At 41.5% G+C, this 17256-nt stretch overlaps 1 protein-coding gene across 1 annotated transcript; it reads left to right on the top strand.

The window, feature by feature from the left end:
* Positions 1–15557: 15557 nt before the first annotated feature.
* Positions 15558–16514, top strand: LOC123346734 (olfactory receptor 14A16-like). The gene has a single exon (XM_044984202.1). It carries the CDS (start codon positions 15558–15560, stop codon positions 16512–16514), a length of 957 nt encoding a protein of 318 aa, XP_044840137.1.
* Positions 16515–17256: the final 742 nt, after the last annotated feature.

Here is a 17256-nt window from a genome sequence, read left to right as displayed (position 1 = left end):
TGGGGCCAGGTGGTCTACCTGCCAAAACACATGAAACCATAAAGGGAAGACAAAAAAATACACAGGTGATTTTGTTAGATGCAGGTCATTGTTGACAGACAAGAAACTGAGCAGTCACATAGATATCATGATTCTGAACACAATTTGTATGGTGTAGTGAACATTTAACTCTCAATGAGTGCTGGGAACCCTCAGCATGTTGTCGGCTCACGGCATTAGACAGAGATGGGCACCCATTAACGAGCTGGAAACAGAACCCGGGCATCCAAATTCCCAGTTCCTTTTTCTGAGCTACTAGAACACGCTCCTCACCCTGAGCCTGAAACAGCACCCAAGAGTCCTGGCTTATATTTTCAAGGAAGGGCCTGACCTCTAGTGGGCAACTGGGCCCCTGACTCTAGCAACAATAGGACAGTCCACTGTTGTCGCTGTTGATGATGATGGTGATACCCTCATATTTGACTTATACCTCCTCTGAACCATTGGTAATCATGATGTTACCATAGACTTCCAGACTCCATTCACCTCTCATTTTGGTCATACTTTATAATAAGGTTCAATTAATAAATAATTGATGCTTTAATAAATGCTTGAGCAATTTGTATTGTTTCCAGCTGTCAAAATATGTTGCTTATAACCCTGACATAATCATTTGTAAAGCTTTCTATTGATGCACATATATTGCTCATGTTTCTAACATACTTGTAATTTTTAATTGCTTATAAGAAGTCTTGGGAAAAATCATTTTTTTAAATAATTTCAACAGATAATATCAATGTTTATTTTTAAGCCTTGTTTTTGTATTTTTGCACAGTTGTGCAAAATTATGGGTTTTAAACGTTTTTATTTTATTTTTATCAATTAAATATCCACAGTGTGGGAAATTATGGCAGGGACAGACAATGGGGGACTGTCAGGCAATAATTATTCTGAGATTCAAACATTTAAAGCTTTATAACTGTTAAAACACAAACTGTCAACATCATGTGTCAAAATACACAAAGTAAGTGGCTTTTAATCAAACCCTAATAAGTTCTCAAGCAGCATTTGCCTTACTTTGCCTACCTATCAATTTTAATTATTACCAATGAAAATATTTTTTCATCGGTTTGGGTGTGTATGGTGAAATAGGATTTATTGACATTTCCCAATAAAAATCTAAGGTGTCCAACCCTATTTGGAAAGCATTTATAAACAGTGCCCCAATACAAAGTGTGACCCCATTTTACTCAGTTTAATGGGCCCGCCTGCAAATTGCACTGTCTTTAGTATGTTTTCACAAGTGTAACAGAGGTGCAGTTAGTAAATAATTATCTTGATTGTACAAAAGATGGAATGGACTCCATGTCCTTCTTTCTGAAATGTGCTGACTACAGAGATTTTTCATTCTCTCTTTTATTTCTTCTTGTCAAAAACTTATTTTTTCTCTCTCAAAATATCAGATCTGATCTGGACTAATTAAGGGGAAGATTGCTTTATTTTGGAAAGTGTAGAGTCTGCATTATTTGCAAAACTACAATTATTCTGAAAGACAGCAAGAAGGTGAAACTGATCAGAAGCTGACTATAAATACAAGAGAAATTGTTTAACCTGTTTTTATACAGTAGTGTGAGCACAATGCAGAAACACAGGCTGGCATTCTCAAAGACGTTTGAGGGAATTGGGCACCCACATACATTGCATTTCAGTGGGATTTGTTCATCTAACTCCTTTAAACTCCAATGAAAATCCTAGCTTAAAAAAACCTGGCACAAACAATGAAAAGAAAATCAGAATGCAAAATGTGTTCTGTTCAAGGAATCTAAACTAGTATTAATTTAAATGTTAGGAATAATAATAACAAGAAAATGTTCTGATTTCAATTAAACTTGAGTAAATCCTACGTATTCTGGTAAGATATTCAAAGAATTTTCAAAACATACTCACTGTGTTAGATCTGTGGATGTATCCAGAATTGGGGGGAGGAGGGGAAATGATATCACAATAGATGTAGAAGAAACTGATCTCTGAACATGGAGAGAAAACCAATACAGTTATTATTTATTATTAATAATAATAATAATGCTGTTTCTCTAACACACTTGTCAAAAGGTTCTAGTTCTCAGCCTGCCCTAATGGAGTCAACAATCAACTATCCTTAATAAATTGTTTGCATATCTCTTTATATACCTATCATTGAAAATAACCAATCTATATCTTAAATGCAACTGTCTTCTTAATTGCTATATTCAGGCAAAATAAAAGTATTTCATTCAGGAAGGCTTATTTCATCTACTCAGAGGCAGCCTTGGGACATGATCTTCAGAGAAATCCACAGACTTTCTCAGGAACTTTGAGTGCTTTGCTTGTGGAGTCATTAAATAAATAACTCAAGGGCCAGTCCTCAAATTCCTACAACCCCATGTGGGTTTTGTGAACTCGTACACCTACCTTCATAGAGTTGCTCTGCACTGAATTCTGAACAACTTTCACATGCTCGTTCCTTGTGTCAAACCTCCATCCATTATTCTTGGATCTTGTCTCAAAGAGAGTTGGCTGAACAACAGAGCACAATGAGACATATTCTTTTGCCAGAGAAAAAATAACAATAATATTTCGCTCTTATGCGGTGCTTTAAATCAGTAGCTCTCAAAGCACTTTACCAAGGAGGCCAGGATCATTATCCACCTTTTACAAATGGGAAACTGAGGCACAGAAAGGGGAAAATTTACACCAGGTGTTTGAGAGGGGAATCAGACCACTCACTCCAGTGGAGTTACTCCTGGTTTACACTGGGGTGAGTGAGGGGATAATCAGGCTCACTGACTTCAGCGATTCATAAATTTTAAAGCCAGAAGGCACCATTATGATCATCTCTGCTGACCTCCTGTATAACCTCAACCAGGAAATTTCATCCAATGATTCCCTCAGCAAACCCATAATTTGTGTCTGATCTACAGTGTATCTTTTGAAGGAAACATCCAGTCTTTATTTAAAGACTTCAGGTGATGGAGAACTCACCACACCCTTGACAAGTGGTTCTAATGGTTAATTACCCCCATGGTGAAAAATTTGCTTCTTATTTCCAGGCTGAATTGGATCTCATTCTGCTTTTATCTGCTAGATTAAGGACACCTCAATTATCAGGAATCTTCTCCTTTTGCAGGTACTTAGGGCTAGATTGTTAAAGGTATTTAGTCATCTAAAAATGCAGTTAGGCACTTATTGGGATTCTCAAAGGTGACTAGACAAATTAGGTACTTATCTCCCATTGAAGTCAATGGCAGTGACGTGATTTTTAAATCTACACTACATGTCTATCTGCATCTTTAAGCACCTAAATTCCTACAAGAATCTGACCTTTATAGATCATATTAAAGCCACCTCTTAAGCTCTTAGGTAACTTAATAACTTAATAGCTTAATAGATTAAACTTCAAGGAAAAAAATCTTGTTTTACATTAAGACCGTAAGAACAGAAGAACAGCCATACTGAGTCAGACCAATGGTCCTTGTAGCCCAGTATCCTGTCTTCAGACAGTGGCCAGTGCAGGATACCTCAGAGGGAATGAACAGAACAGGGCAGTTATCAAATGATTCATTCTCTCTCATCCAGTCCCAGAAGCTGGCAGACCAGCAATTTTAATACTATTCCACCTACACTGATGGGCATTCTTTACTGTCTTATGCTTAGGTGTCAGAAAAAGAAGTCATCTGCAGTGAATAAAGGATCCTCCAGCTTCAGATTTGACTATTTAGGTAAACTAAATAGTTATTGTTATTTTAACAGATTCTACCATGATGGACTAGATCCTCAACTGGGGTATATAGTGGACAGCCCCATTGATTTCCTGGATTGGCGCCAATTTGTGCCTAAAGAGAAATAGACCCAGCATTCTCAGTGGTGCTATGATGTGTAAACCAGCTGAGGACTCTATATTATATTTTTGAATGAGTATTTTTTACCTCAGATGTACAGTGGAGCTAGACTTGGCTATAATTTACACCATTGTCAATACAGAGGACTCCCATTGTTTGCCTAATAAATCAATCTACCCATCTGATTTAGCATTTGGGCAGCTCTTCTAGGAAGCCCATCTAGTTTACTGATTGCAGTGTTGTATAAACTGAGGCTGGGAGTTTCAAAGGGGACTAAGCCAATGGGAGTTGAGCACTTATCTCCCTTTGACTCATTCAAAGTTGCAACCTAAAAAAAAAACAAAATTAAATTGCATTTGATTTATTAATAGTGGGTTGGGTTCTCCTCTCACATAGAACCAAATAAGTAAGTAGATTACTCCTGATTAGGCTGTTGAAACTCCAGTGGAATTCTTCCCAATTTAAACCAACATAACTCCATTTCCTTCAGAAGAGCCACCCCTCATCTACATGGAAAGTAGAATCATGCCTATTGGATTCAGCGCAGTACCTTGTGATTTAGGCCAGTGACAATGGGATGATAATCAGACCTAATGTACTAGGGGCTCATGAGAAATGACAGATCAGACCAGGGCCACCTGGGGGGGGCAAGTGGGGCAATTTGTCCCAGGCCCCGGCTCCACAGGGGCTCCCACGAGAATGGCTGAGGCTCCCTCCCCGGCCCCAGCCTGACCCGACCCCGTCTCTGCCCCTCTCCCAGAGCCTTAGCGCATCCAGGAGCTCCCCTGGACAGATGCAGCATGGCTCTGGCGGGGCCCCTGAGCTCCTCCCCGCTCAGAGCCGCGTGGTAATGGGGTGGGGCTGCTACCAGTGTGGTGCTCTGCTTTGTTCAATGTTGATAACAGTCAACTGAGTGCGTGTGTTCCCTCTGTGTGCTGCCCTGGCTCTGCACAGATATCTGACACAGCAGACCATAAGAACATAAGAACGGCTGTACTGGGTCAGACCAAAGGTCCATCTAGCCCAATATCCTGTCTGCCAACAGTGGCCAATGCCAGGTGCCCCAGAGGGAGTGAACCTAACAAGTAATGATCAAGTGATCTCTCTCCTGCCATCCATCTCCACCCTCTGACAAACAGTCTAGGGACACCATTCCTTAGCCATCCTGACTGATATCCATTAGTGGACTTAACCTCCATGAATTAATCCAGTTCTCTTTTAAACACTGTTAAAGTCCTAGCCTTCGCAACCTCCTAAGGCGAGGCGTTCCACAAGTTGACTGTGCGCTGCATGAAGAAGAACTTCCTTTTATTTGTTTTAAACCTGCTGCCCATTAATTTCATTTGGTGACCTCTAGTTCTTGTATTATGGGAATAAGTAAATAACTTTTCCGTCTCTAGTTTCTCCACATCACTCATGATTTTATATACCTCTATAATATCACCCCTTAGTCTCCTCTTTTCCAAACTGAAAAGTCCTAGCCTTTTTAATCTCTCCTCATATGGGACCCGTTCCAAAATGCTAATCATTTTAGTTGCCCTTCTCTGAACCATTTCTAGTGCTAGAATATCTTTTTTGATATGAGGAAACCACATCTGTATGCAGTATTCAAGATGTGGACATACCATCGATTTATATAAGGGCAATAATATATTCTCAGCCTTATTCTCTGTCCCCTTTTTAATGATTCCTAACATCCTGTTTGCTTTTTTGCCCATCTCTGCGCACTGCGTGGACATCTTCAGAGAACGATCCACGATAACTCCAAGATCTTTTTCCTGAATAGTTGTAGCTAAATTAGCCCCCATCATATTGCATGTATAGTTGGGGTTATTTTTTCCAATGTGCATTACTTTACATTTATCCACATTAAATTTCATTTCCCATTTTGTTGCCCAATCACTTAGTTTTGTGAGATCTTTTCGAAGATCTTCACAGTCTGCTTAATATTAACTATCTTGAGCAGTTTAGTATCGTCTGCAAACTTTGCCACCTCAGTTTTTACCCCTTTCTCCAGATCATTTATGAATAAGTTGAATAGGATTGGTCCGAGGACTGATCCTTGGGGAAAACCACTAGTTATCCCTATCCATTCTGAGAATTTACCATTCCTACCCTTTGTTCCCTGTCTTTAACCAGTTCTCGATCCTTGCCTTTTATCCCATAACAGCTTAATTTACGTAAGAGCCTTTGGTGAAGGACCTTGTCAAAGGCTTTCTGGAAATCTAAGTATACTATGTCCACCATATCCCCCTTGTCCACATGTTTGTTGACCCCATCAAAGAACTCTAATAGATTAGTAAGACACGATTTCCCTGTTCAGAAACCATGTTGACTATTGCTAAACAGTTTATGTTTTTCTATGTGTCTGACAATTTTATTCTTAACTATTGTTTCGACTAATTTGTCTGGTACTGACATTAGACTTACTGGTCTGTAATTGCTGGGATCATCTCTAGAGCCCGTTCTAAATATTGGCGTTACATTGGCTAATTTCCAGTCATTGGGTACAGAAGCCGATTTAAAGGACAGGTTACAAACCTTAGTTAATAGTTCCGCAACTTCACATTTGAGTTCTTTCAGAACTCTTGGGTGAATGCCATCCGGTCCCCGTGACTTGTTAATGTTAAGTTTATCAATTAATTCCAAAACCACCTCTAGTGACACTTTAATCAGTGACAGTTCCTCAGATTTGGCACTTACAAAGGCTGGCTCAGGTTTGGGAATCTCCCTAACATCCTCAGCTGTGAAGACTGAAGCAAAGAATCCTTTAGTTTCTCCACAATGACTTTATCGTCTTTAAGTGCTCCTTTTGTATCTCAATCATCCAGGGTCCCCACTGCTTGTTTAGCAGGCTTCCTGCTTCTGATGTACTTAAAAACATTTTGTTATTACCTTTGGAGTTTTTGGCTAGCCATTCTTCAAATTCCTCTTTGGCTTTTCTTATTACACTCTTGCACTTAATTTGATAGTGTTTATGCTCCTTTCTATTAGCCTCACTAGGATTTGACTTCCACTTTTTAAAGGAAGTCTTTTTATCTCTCATTGCTTCTTTTACATTGTTATTAAGTCACGGTGGCTCTTTTTAATTTTTTTACTGTGTTTCTTAATTTGGGGTATACATTGAAGTTGGGCCTCTATTATGGTGTCTTTAAAATGTGCCCATGCAGCTTGCAGGGATTTCACTTTAGCCACTGTACCTTTTAACTTTTGTTTAATTAACCCCCTCATTTTTGTGTGGTTCCCTTTTTTGAAATTAAATGCCACAGTGTTGGGCTGCTGAGATATTCTTCCCACCACAGGGATGTTGAATGCTATTGTATTATGGTCACTATTTCCAAGCGGTCCTGCTATAGTCACCTCTTGGACCAGCTCCTGGGCGCCACTCAGGATTAAATCGAGAGTTGCATCTCCCCTTGTGGGTTCCCTTACCAGCTGCTCCATGAAGCAGTCATTTAAAGTATCGAGAAATTTTATCTCTGCATTTCGTCCTGAAGTGAAATCAGATCACATCAATAGTTTGATCTCTAGCTATGAGCAAAATAAACAAACCCAAAAACTTTTAAGTGGGCTCATATTTCCACAACTCTTAGCTCAAATGACCCCAAATTTAGGTTACTAATCCTACCCTGCACCCTCCTAAGGCACGTTAAATGTCAATGAAATTTGCCTAAGTGTGTCATTTTTTTTAAAGAAAGGTGGAAATTTAAACAGAAGTCATGACGCAACCTTCACTATCGGGGTGTTGCTGTGTAGTTATAATATTAATCTGTTAATTTACTGGCTGGGTACCCATCTCATAGGTTTCTATTAACCATATTATTGGAATATTCCATGAGCATTGAGATGGGATTGTGACGTCCAGCAATGAGAATATCAGATACAGGAACAAGCAAAAAGCTAAACAGCACGGGACAGATATTCAGCTCATGTCACCTGGCCGGTTCCATAGCACTATGCCAATTTACATCCGCTGAGGAACTGGTCTAATCGACTTCAGTGGGGCTGGGACTGATTTACACAAGAGCTGTTTGGGGATCTGGACCCTTTGACTCCAAGGCAGCTAGAGGTGATTTACAGAAGCTGGGGGTCTGACCCATTCACTCCAGTGGTGCTACCCTGATTTGAACTAGCTGAGACTCTGGTGCCACTAGACTCTCAGCTATTGTAGGTCACATGTCTGTGCTACTAATTTATATTTTATGTTGCCATCCTGTGAGGACCCCCTTTGTGACTCAGCCCTGCCTTGTTTTTAGCCAAGGGTCCTTCCAGGGATGCTGCCATTGTGTGAGATCCAGGGCAGGTGCTGTTCCCCCTCTGGGGGGTTAGGATCAGCTAGTGCAGGTTGTCAGAGTGATTTGCTCCAGAGGTGAGATAAGAGATGGGATCACAACCCTGGAGACCGGATTCAGCTATTTAGCCCCAGAGTAGGGACACCCTGGGCTGTGACCGTGTCTGAAGCCTGCACAAGGTGGGATCATCTCTAGAGCTGGGAGTGGCTTTCAGTCCCTGATCCCATTTAGTCCATCGCATCTCACCCAAGCCTGCCCTAGGAGAGAAGCAGGGAAGCACCCGTCTGTGCTAGGAACTGCAGAAAGACGCTACAACTCAGAACATGCAGTGAAGGGGCACGACAACAACTATTGGATAATACAGTGATGGGGGAATACGAGAGAGAGAGAGAGAGAGAACCAAACAATCCTGGCAGTGGGCGTATAGATAGATTAGGTTAGATAATGACCAATGATTCTTAACACTGCAAGATCAAATGCACTGCAAATTGGGATAAAGAAGAAGGGCAAGAGCATATTTGGATACAGACTGGCTAACCTAGTGAGGAGGGCTTTAAACTAGGTTCAACGGGGGCAGGTGACTAAAGCCCACAGGTAAGTAAAAAACATGGAGACCTGGGAAAAGGGTCGGAATCTGGGGGGCGCATGCACTGCTATAGCAGAAATAAGGGAGAGATGAGACAGAACTGTGGGGGCAGGAGGGGAATCAAATCAGTATCTTAGATGTCTGTATACTAATGGGAGAAGTATGGGGAATAATCAGGAAGAATTCGAAATGCTAATAAATAAACACAACTATGACATAGTTGGCATCATGGAGATTTGGTGGGATAATATTCATGACTGGAATATTGGTATAGAAGGGTACTGTTTAGTCAGGAAGGACAAGCAGGGAAAAATGGAGGAGGTGTTGCCTTATATATTAAAAATGTATACACTTGGACTTAGGTTGAGATAGAAATAGGAGACAGACTTGTTGAAAGTCTCTGGGTGAGCATAAAAGGGATAAAAAAACAAGGGTGATGTCATGGTAGGGGTTTACTGCAGACCACCTAACCAGGTAGAAGAGGTGGATGAAGCTTTTTTTAAACAACTAACAAAATCATCCAAAGCACAGGACTTGGTGGTGATGGGAGACTATCCAGACATGTGTTGGGAAAATAACACAGCAGACCACAGATTATCCAACAAGTTCTTGGAATACATTGGAGACATTTTTTTATTTCAGAAGATGGAGAAAGCTACTAGGTGAGAGGCTGTTCTAGATTTGATTGTGACAAATAGGGAGGAACTGGTTGAGAATTTGAAAGTGGAAGGTGCCTTGGTTAAAAGTGATCATGAAATGGTAGAGTTCATGATTCTAAGCAGTGGTAGGAGGGAAAACAGCACAAAAAAGACAGTGGATTTCAGGAAGGCAGACTTTTTAGCAAATTCAGAGAGTTGGTAGGTCAAATCTCATGGGAAGCAAGTCTAAGGGGAAAAACAACTGAAGACTGTTGGCAGTTTTTCAAAGAGACATTATTAAAGGCAAGAGCAAACTATCCCATTGTTTAAAAAAGATAGTAAGTATGGCAAGAGACCACTCAAAAAATCTAAAACTCAAAAAAGAGTCCTACAAAAAGTGGAAACTAGGTCAAATTACAAAGGATGAATATGAAGAAATATCACAAGTGTGTAGGGAGAAAATTAGAAAGGACAAGGCACAAAATGAGATCAAACTAGCTGGGGACATAAAGGTTGACAAGAAAACATTCTACAAATACATTAGAAGCAAGAGGAAGACTAAGGACAGTGTCGGAGAAAAACTCAGTTCTCGTTTTCTGTTTGGGTGCAGCAAAATCAAATACTTTATTCTTTCTCTAGTAACTACAATAGAGAGAGGGAGTGTCCTAGGAAACAGGATCGCCCCAGTCCCGGACAGGTCTCTCTCAATTGGTAAACAATTACAGCAAGCCTTTATACTTTTGTTACAGACAATAACTAGCAATAATACAGACAGTAAAGAGAAACAATTGCATTTTGTTTATACATAAGCATTTCTGCTATCTTATTTGTCTCACTACTAGAAAAAGCAAGCCTGCATATTTGGTTATCAGTGCAAGGTCGTAATAACTTTTTACACAGTTCGTTCCTCTGCCTTACACTAACTTTGCTTCTACAAATCTCACGTCATTAGGGTCACAGTTAGCCTAACTCATGCTAACTAACTGACATGCATTAAGAGCCCTTCAAATCCTTGTTAATTCTTTCCCTGCTTCCACAACAGGGTAGACCCGTTACTCAATGAGGGGGGGAAAATAAGAACAGAAAATGTGGAAATGGCAAAGGTGTTTAATGACTTCTTTGTTTTGGTTTTCATCAAGAAGGTAAATGGCGATTGAAAGTCCAACTTAGTGAATACCAGTGAAAATGAGGTAGGATCAGAGGCTGAGACAGGGAAAGAATTACTTAAACATGTTAGATGTCTTGAAGTGACCAGGGCCTGATGAAATGCATTCTAGAATACTCAAGGAGCTGACTGAGGAAATATCTGAGCCATTAGCGATTATCTTTGAAAAGTCATGGAAGATGGGAGAGATTCCAGAAGACTGGAAAAGGGAAAATATAGTGCCAATCTATAAAAAGGGAAATAAGGACAACCTAGGGAATTACAGACCAGTCAGCTTAACTTGTGTACCTGGAAAGATTATGTAGCAAATAACTAAGCAATTAATTTGCAAACATCTAGAAGATAATGAGATGATAAGTAACAGTCAGCATGGATTTCTCAAGAACAAATTGAGTCAAACGAATCTGATAGCTTTCTTTAACAGGATAAAAAGCCCTTTGGATAGGAAAGAAGCAGCAGATTTGGTATATCTTGACTTTACTAAGGCTTTTGATACTGTCTCATGAACAAACTAGGGAAATGCAACCTAGATGGGGCTACTATAAGGTGGGTGCTTAACTGGTTGGAAAACTGTTCCAAGAGAAAAGAACAGGAGTACTTGTGGCACCTTAGAGAGTAACAAATATATTTCAGTATAAGCTTTCATGGGCTACAGCTCACTTCTTCAGATGCATAGAATGGAACACACAGACAGGAGATATTTATACATACAGAGAACATGAAAAGGTGGAAGTACGCATACCAATCAATTGAGATGAGCTGTCATCAGCAGGAGAAAAAAGACCTTTGAAGTGATAATTGAGATAACCCATAGAAGGTGTGAGGAGAACTTAACATAGGGAAATAGATTTAATTAGTGTAATGACCCAACCATTCCCAGTCTCCGTTTAAACCTAAGTTAATTGTATCTAATTTGCATATTAATTTGAGTTCAGCAGTCTCTCTTTGGAGTCTGTTTTTGATTTTTTTTTGTTGCAAAATTGCCACCTTCCAGTCTGTCACTGAGTGGTTAGAGAGGTTGAAGTGTTCTCCCACTGGTTTTTGAATGTTATGATTCCTGATGTCAGATTTGTGTCCATTTATTCTTTTGCGTAGAGGCTATCTGGTTTGGCCAATGTACATGGCAGAGGGACATTGTTGGCACATGATGGCATATATCACATTAGTAGATGTGCAGGTGAACGAGCTCCTGATGGTGTGGCTGATGTGATTAGGTCCTATGATGGTGTCACTTGAATAGATATGTGAACAGAGCTGGCTTCGGGCTTTGTTGTAAGGATAGGTTCCTGGGTTAGTGTTTATGTTGTATGGTTTGCGGTTGCTGGTGAGTATTTGCTTCAGGTTGGGAGGCTGTCTGTAAGCGAGGACTGGCCTGTCTCCCAAGATCTGTGAGAGTGAGCGATCATCTTTAAGGATAGATGTAGATCTTTGATGATGCGCTGGAGAGATTTTAGTTGGGGGCTGTAGGTGATGGCTAGTGGTGTTCTGTTATTTTCTTTGTTGGGCCTGTCCTGTAGTAGGTGGCTCTGTCAATCTGTTTTTTCACTTCAGCAGGTGGGTACTGTAGTTTTAAGAATGCTTGATAGAGATCTTGTAGGTGTTTATCTCTGTCTGAGGGATTGGAGCAAATATGGTTGTATCTTAGAGCTTGGCTGTAGACAATGGATCGTGTGGTGTGTCCTGGATGGAAGCTGGAGGCATGTAGGTAAGTATAGCGGTCAGTGGGTTTCCGGTATAGGGTGGTGTTTATGTGACCATCACTTATTAGCACGGTAGTGTCTAGGAAATGGACCGCTTGTGTGGATTGGTCTAGACTGAGGTTCACGGTGGGATGGAAATTGTATGCCAACATCTTATTGTTGACTTAAAACAATGCTTCCTTAGCTCTCGTCCCCTAACGCCCCTACTCTACTTGCGCTACATTGATGACATCTTCATCATCTGGACCCATGGAAAAGAAGCCCTCGAGGAATTCCACCATGATTTTAACAATTTCCATCCCACTGAGAGGGGACATGATAAACAGATTTCAAGTACACAAAAGGTTGTTACAAGGAGGAGGGAGAAAAATTGTTTTTCTTAACCTCTGAGGATAGGACAAGAAGCAATGGGTTTAATTTGCATCAACAGAGGTTTAGGTTGGATCTTAGGAAAATCTTTCTTTCAGAGTGGTTAAGCACTGGAATAAATTGCCTAGGGAGGTTGTGGAATCTCCTTCATTGGAGATTTTTAAAAGCAGGTTAGACAAACACCTGTCAGGGATGGTCTAGATAATACTTAGTCCTGCCATGAGTGCAGGGGACTGGACTAGATGACCTCTCGAGGTCCCTTCCAGTTCTATGATTCTATGAGTCTATGAAAGTAAGTTGTCTATTTAATTAAAATAAATATGTTAGGGTATTAGTATACAGGGAAAATTTACTATCAGAACTATGTATTGCCATTAGAATTCTTTAAGACTTTAACTATTGTGACAAAGTTCCTCCTCTACCTTGGTGGGTCCTGCGCTTATTGGCAGATTTGCTCACCTCAGTGATCTTTCCCACAGTCTGGGTCAACTCCTCCTGTGTCTGATCAGGAGTTGGGAGGTTTGAGGGGAACCCGGGCCCGCCCTCTACTCCGGGTTCCAGCCCAGGGCCCTGTGGATTGCAGCTGTCTATAGTGCCTCCTGTAACAGCTGCATGACAGCTACAACTCCCTGGGCTACTTCCCCATGGCCTCCTCCAAACATCTTTAGCCTCAAAACAGGACCTTTCTCCTTGTACTCCTTAGTCCTCCAGCAGCACACCTTCTCACTCTCAGCTCCTTGTGCCTCTTGCTCCCAGCTCCTCACACACACTTCCTCTCCTCTGGCTCCCCCGCACCTGACTGGAGTGAGCTCCTTTTTAAACGCAGGTGCCCTGATTAGCCTGCCTTGATTGGCTGCAGGTGTCCTAATCAGCATGTCTGCCTTAATTGGTTCTAGCAGGTTCCTGATTACTCTAGTGCAGCCCCTGCTCTGGTCACTCAGGGAACAGAAAACTACTCATCCAGTGACCAGTAGATTTGCCGTCTACCAGACTCCCTGTACCCCACTGGTTTGGGTCTGTCATACTATCAAATTATGCAGACATCTAGAGATGATCAGATTTAAAAAAAAAAAGTTCATCAGAAAAAATTGACTTTTCGTTGAGGTTGTGAGAACCAAACAATTGTATCCTAAAACTGTTGGAAACTCAAAATATTTAGTCATAATAAAAAAAATATTTTCATTTTTACGGTTAGCAGAGACTTTCCATGAAAATGTATTCAAATGAAAATCCAATTTTCCTTTGAACTAAAGCAGAAATTGTCTAAGTACTCCTAAGTGGAAATTTAGCTTTAAGGCAGGGTGGGGAACATGAATATTGTCCAATGACACCACAGTTTCCAACCCATTCCCTCTATTGCAACTGTGTTTATGTCTTTCAAAGAGGTAGCTGCAGGATGGTAAAACTAAGTAAGTAACGAAGTTGGTAGCCCACAGAATATGTTTTAAACATACTAACCTCTCTAAACTGAAGCCCAGAGAGTTGAAGCCCTCAGACAAAGCCTTTCTATTGTGATCTTACCAAAGGACTTGCAGAAGATTGATGGAACTAGAAGCCAGCTCTCCTCTTCTACCGTCACTGTCTCTGTCCCACACTGCTGCCCTCTAAACAAAAATACTGTCCACACGTGCGCAGAACATACACCTAGGAAGAAACAGTCCATCCCCAAAAGAGTTCCCATTTAAAGTAGACAAGACAGACAAATGGAGGGAGGGGAAAGAGAGGCAGAAGTGACTGCCCCAATGTCACAGTCAAGGTCAGTGGCAGAGCCAAGAGTAGAACCCAAGTCTCCTGGCTGCCACTGACCGCACAGTGCAGACATAAATTCACAGAGGGAAACAATACAACCTAGCAGTAACTGAGCAACGCTACTAGCCTATCATCGGCCAAAGATGGAAATGCAGATATGATGTGGTGCCATAAATCAATATGTAAACAGGCAGCTGGCTGTCTGTGTGGTGTTGGGATGGAATCATCACAGTTGTGCTGCCATGTGGGACTCCGGATAAGTCTACACTGCATTTCCCAGGAAAGTGCGTATTAGGGTGACCAGATGTCCTGATTTTATAGGGACAGTCCCAATTTGTGGGTCTTTTTCTTAGGCCTGGTCTACACTAAGCGAATAGCATAGCTGAACTCGAACTACCTTAGTTCGAACTACTCACCCGTCCAGACGCCGCGGGATCGAAGTCCGCGGCTCCCCCGTCGACTCCACCACCGCCGTTCGTGGTGGTGGAGTTCCGGAGTCGACGGGAGCACGTTCGGAGTTCGAACTATCGCGTCTACATTAGACGCGATAGTTCGAACTCCGAGAAGTCGAACGCTATGCATCGACATGGCAGGTAAGTATAGACGTACCCTTATATAGGCTCCTATTACCCCCCACCCCCATCTTGATTTTTTCACATTTGCTGAAACCAGGATGTGTGAGCATTTTAGTTTCAGGGCCAAGTTATGAGCCTGTAGAAGCAGCAAAGAGTCCTGTGGCACCTTATAGACTAACAGACGTTTTACAGCATGAGCTTTCGTGGGTGAGTACCCACTTCTTCAGATGCAAGCCATGGTGTCTGTAGCAATAGGGGCAAAATGTTGGCTAATGTTGTTGGATTTGAGTTGTATTTTATTCCATCCTCCATACTGCATTTGATCAAGCCACATATTGGGCCAGATCCTCAGATGATGTAAACTGACCAAGCTACATTGACTTTAAGGGAGCTATGCCAATTTACACTTCTGTGATAACACACCAGAGTAGTGCTCTGTTTGTGAGAGGTGAAGAACACTTGTTCCTCCAGTTAATAGAAGTGACGAATGCTGTGCACCTTTGACTTTCACATCATGAGAGATTATGGAGAGGGGAATCAGGGTCACTCTCTCTCTCTCACTATAATCCTGACCATTGCCCTTGTCTTTCCCTCCACATGCAGGACATGATGAACTAAGAAAGAAAATGTCCAACCAAACCAACATAACTGAGTTCCTTCTCCTGGGATTCTCTGACATTTGGGAGATGCAGATTTTGCACTTTGTGGTGTTTCTAGTGATTTACCTGGCAGCCATGATGGGGAATCTTCTCATCATCATGGTTATAGCCCTAGACCACCACCTTCACAGCCCCATGTACTTCTTCCTGATGAATTTGTCCATTCTAGATCTCGGCACCATCTCTGTCACTGTCCCCAAATACATGGCTAATTCCCTCATGAACACCAAGTCCATTTCCTATTCTGGATGCGTGGCCCAAGTCTTTTTCCTTGTCTTCTTTGCTATATCTGACTTCACCTTACTCACCGTCATGGCATACGATCGATATGTCGCCATCTGCAAACCACTGCACTATGAGACTATAATGAACAGGAGAGCTTGTGTCCAAATGGTAGCCAGTGCCTGGATCAGTGTAATTGTCTATTCATCATTGCACACCAGGAACACATTTGCAATCTCCTTCTGTGGTGGTAACAAGGTGGATCAGTTCTTCTGTGAAATTCCCCAGCTACTCAAGCTCGCCTGCTCTGACACGTACCTTGGTGAAGTTGAGGTACTCATCCTGAGTGCATGCTTAGTCTTAAGATGTTTTGTTCTTATAATTCTGTCATACACTAGGATCTTCCAAACAGTGCTGAGAATCCCCACTGAGCAGGGTCGGCATAAAGCCCTATCCACCTGCCTCCCGCAGCTCATTGTTGTCTCCTTGTTTGTTTCCACTGGCGTCTTTGCCTACCTGAAACCCACCTCCAGTTCTCCATCAAATCTGGATCTCATGGTGGCTGTTCATTATTCTGTGCTGCTGCCAGTAATGAATCCAATCATCTACAGCATGAGGAACAAGGAAATCAAAGCTTCCCTTAGGAAACTCACTGGCTGGAGGTTATTCAGCAAGAATAAAATGTCTATATTTCTCTTATGAACATGGTTTTTATCTGTGTTTCTTTACAAATGCAATCAATTGATGATACTTTGTTATTGTCCCCATAAGAACATGCTGTTTGATTTTTTATGCAAAATGCTGTATTTATAGTGGTACATCCAGACTCGCTCCACTAAGTCAATGGAGTTATTCTAGGTTTATACCAGTGTAAGTAAGATGTCCATTAACATGTCTCCAGTCATAGGGAAGGAGGTGGGGAGTGGGGTGGTTAGTGGATTACGGATTGTTGTAATAAGCCATAAATCCAGTGTCCCTATTCAGTCCATAATTTTTGACATCTAACAACGTTATGAATTTAAGCTCCCAGGCCCATCCCTTGAAGTTGTGAAAGTTTCCTTTGGGAGAAGGACTGAGAGATCAGATATAGAATTTTTTTGCAGATATAGAATGATCACTTTATGAAAAGTGTTCACCCACAGGTGATAGGGTGTTTTTGTCTTTTATCATTTTCCTGTGTGAGTTCATTCAAGAGCGTAGTGATTTTTTGGTTTCACCCACATAATTGTTATTGGGGCATTTAGTGCACTGGATGAGGCACACTACATGTTGTAATAGGCATGTATAGGACCCATGGATCTTGACAGGTGTTTTGTTGGGGGTGATGATCATCATAGCAGTGGAGATATGGCTGCAGGTGTTATATCTGTTGTTCTGGCAGGGTTTGGTGTCTCTTTGCGTTGGTGTGTCCTGGTCTGTGGGTAGCCTGCTTCAGAGGATGAGC

This window comes from Mauremys mutica, chromosome 12, assembly GCF_020497125.1.
Source record: "Mauremys mutica isolate MM-2020 ecotype Southern chromosome 12, ASM2049712v1, whole genome shotgun sequence".
Classification (NCBI taxonomy): Eukaryota; Metazoa; Chordata; order Testudines; family Geoemydidae; genus Mauremys; species Mauremys mutica.
Note: the sequence above shows the minus strand (reverse complement) of the source record. Positions and strands in the feature narration are given on the sequence as shown.

Excerpts from the sequence above, each read along its gene's own strand:
- LOC123346734 (XM_044984202.1), top strand. The coding sequence starts at position 15,558 with ATGTCCAACCAAACCAACATAACTGAGTTCCTTCTCCTGGGATTCTCT.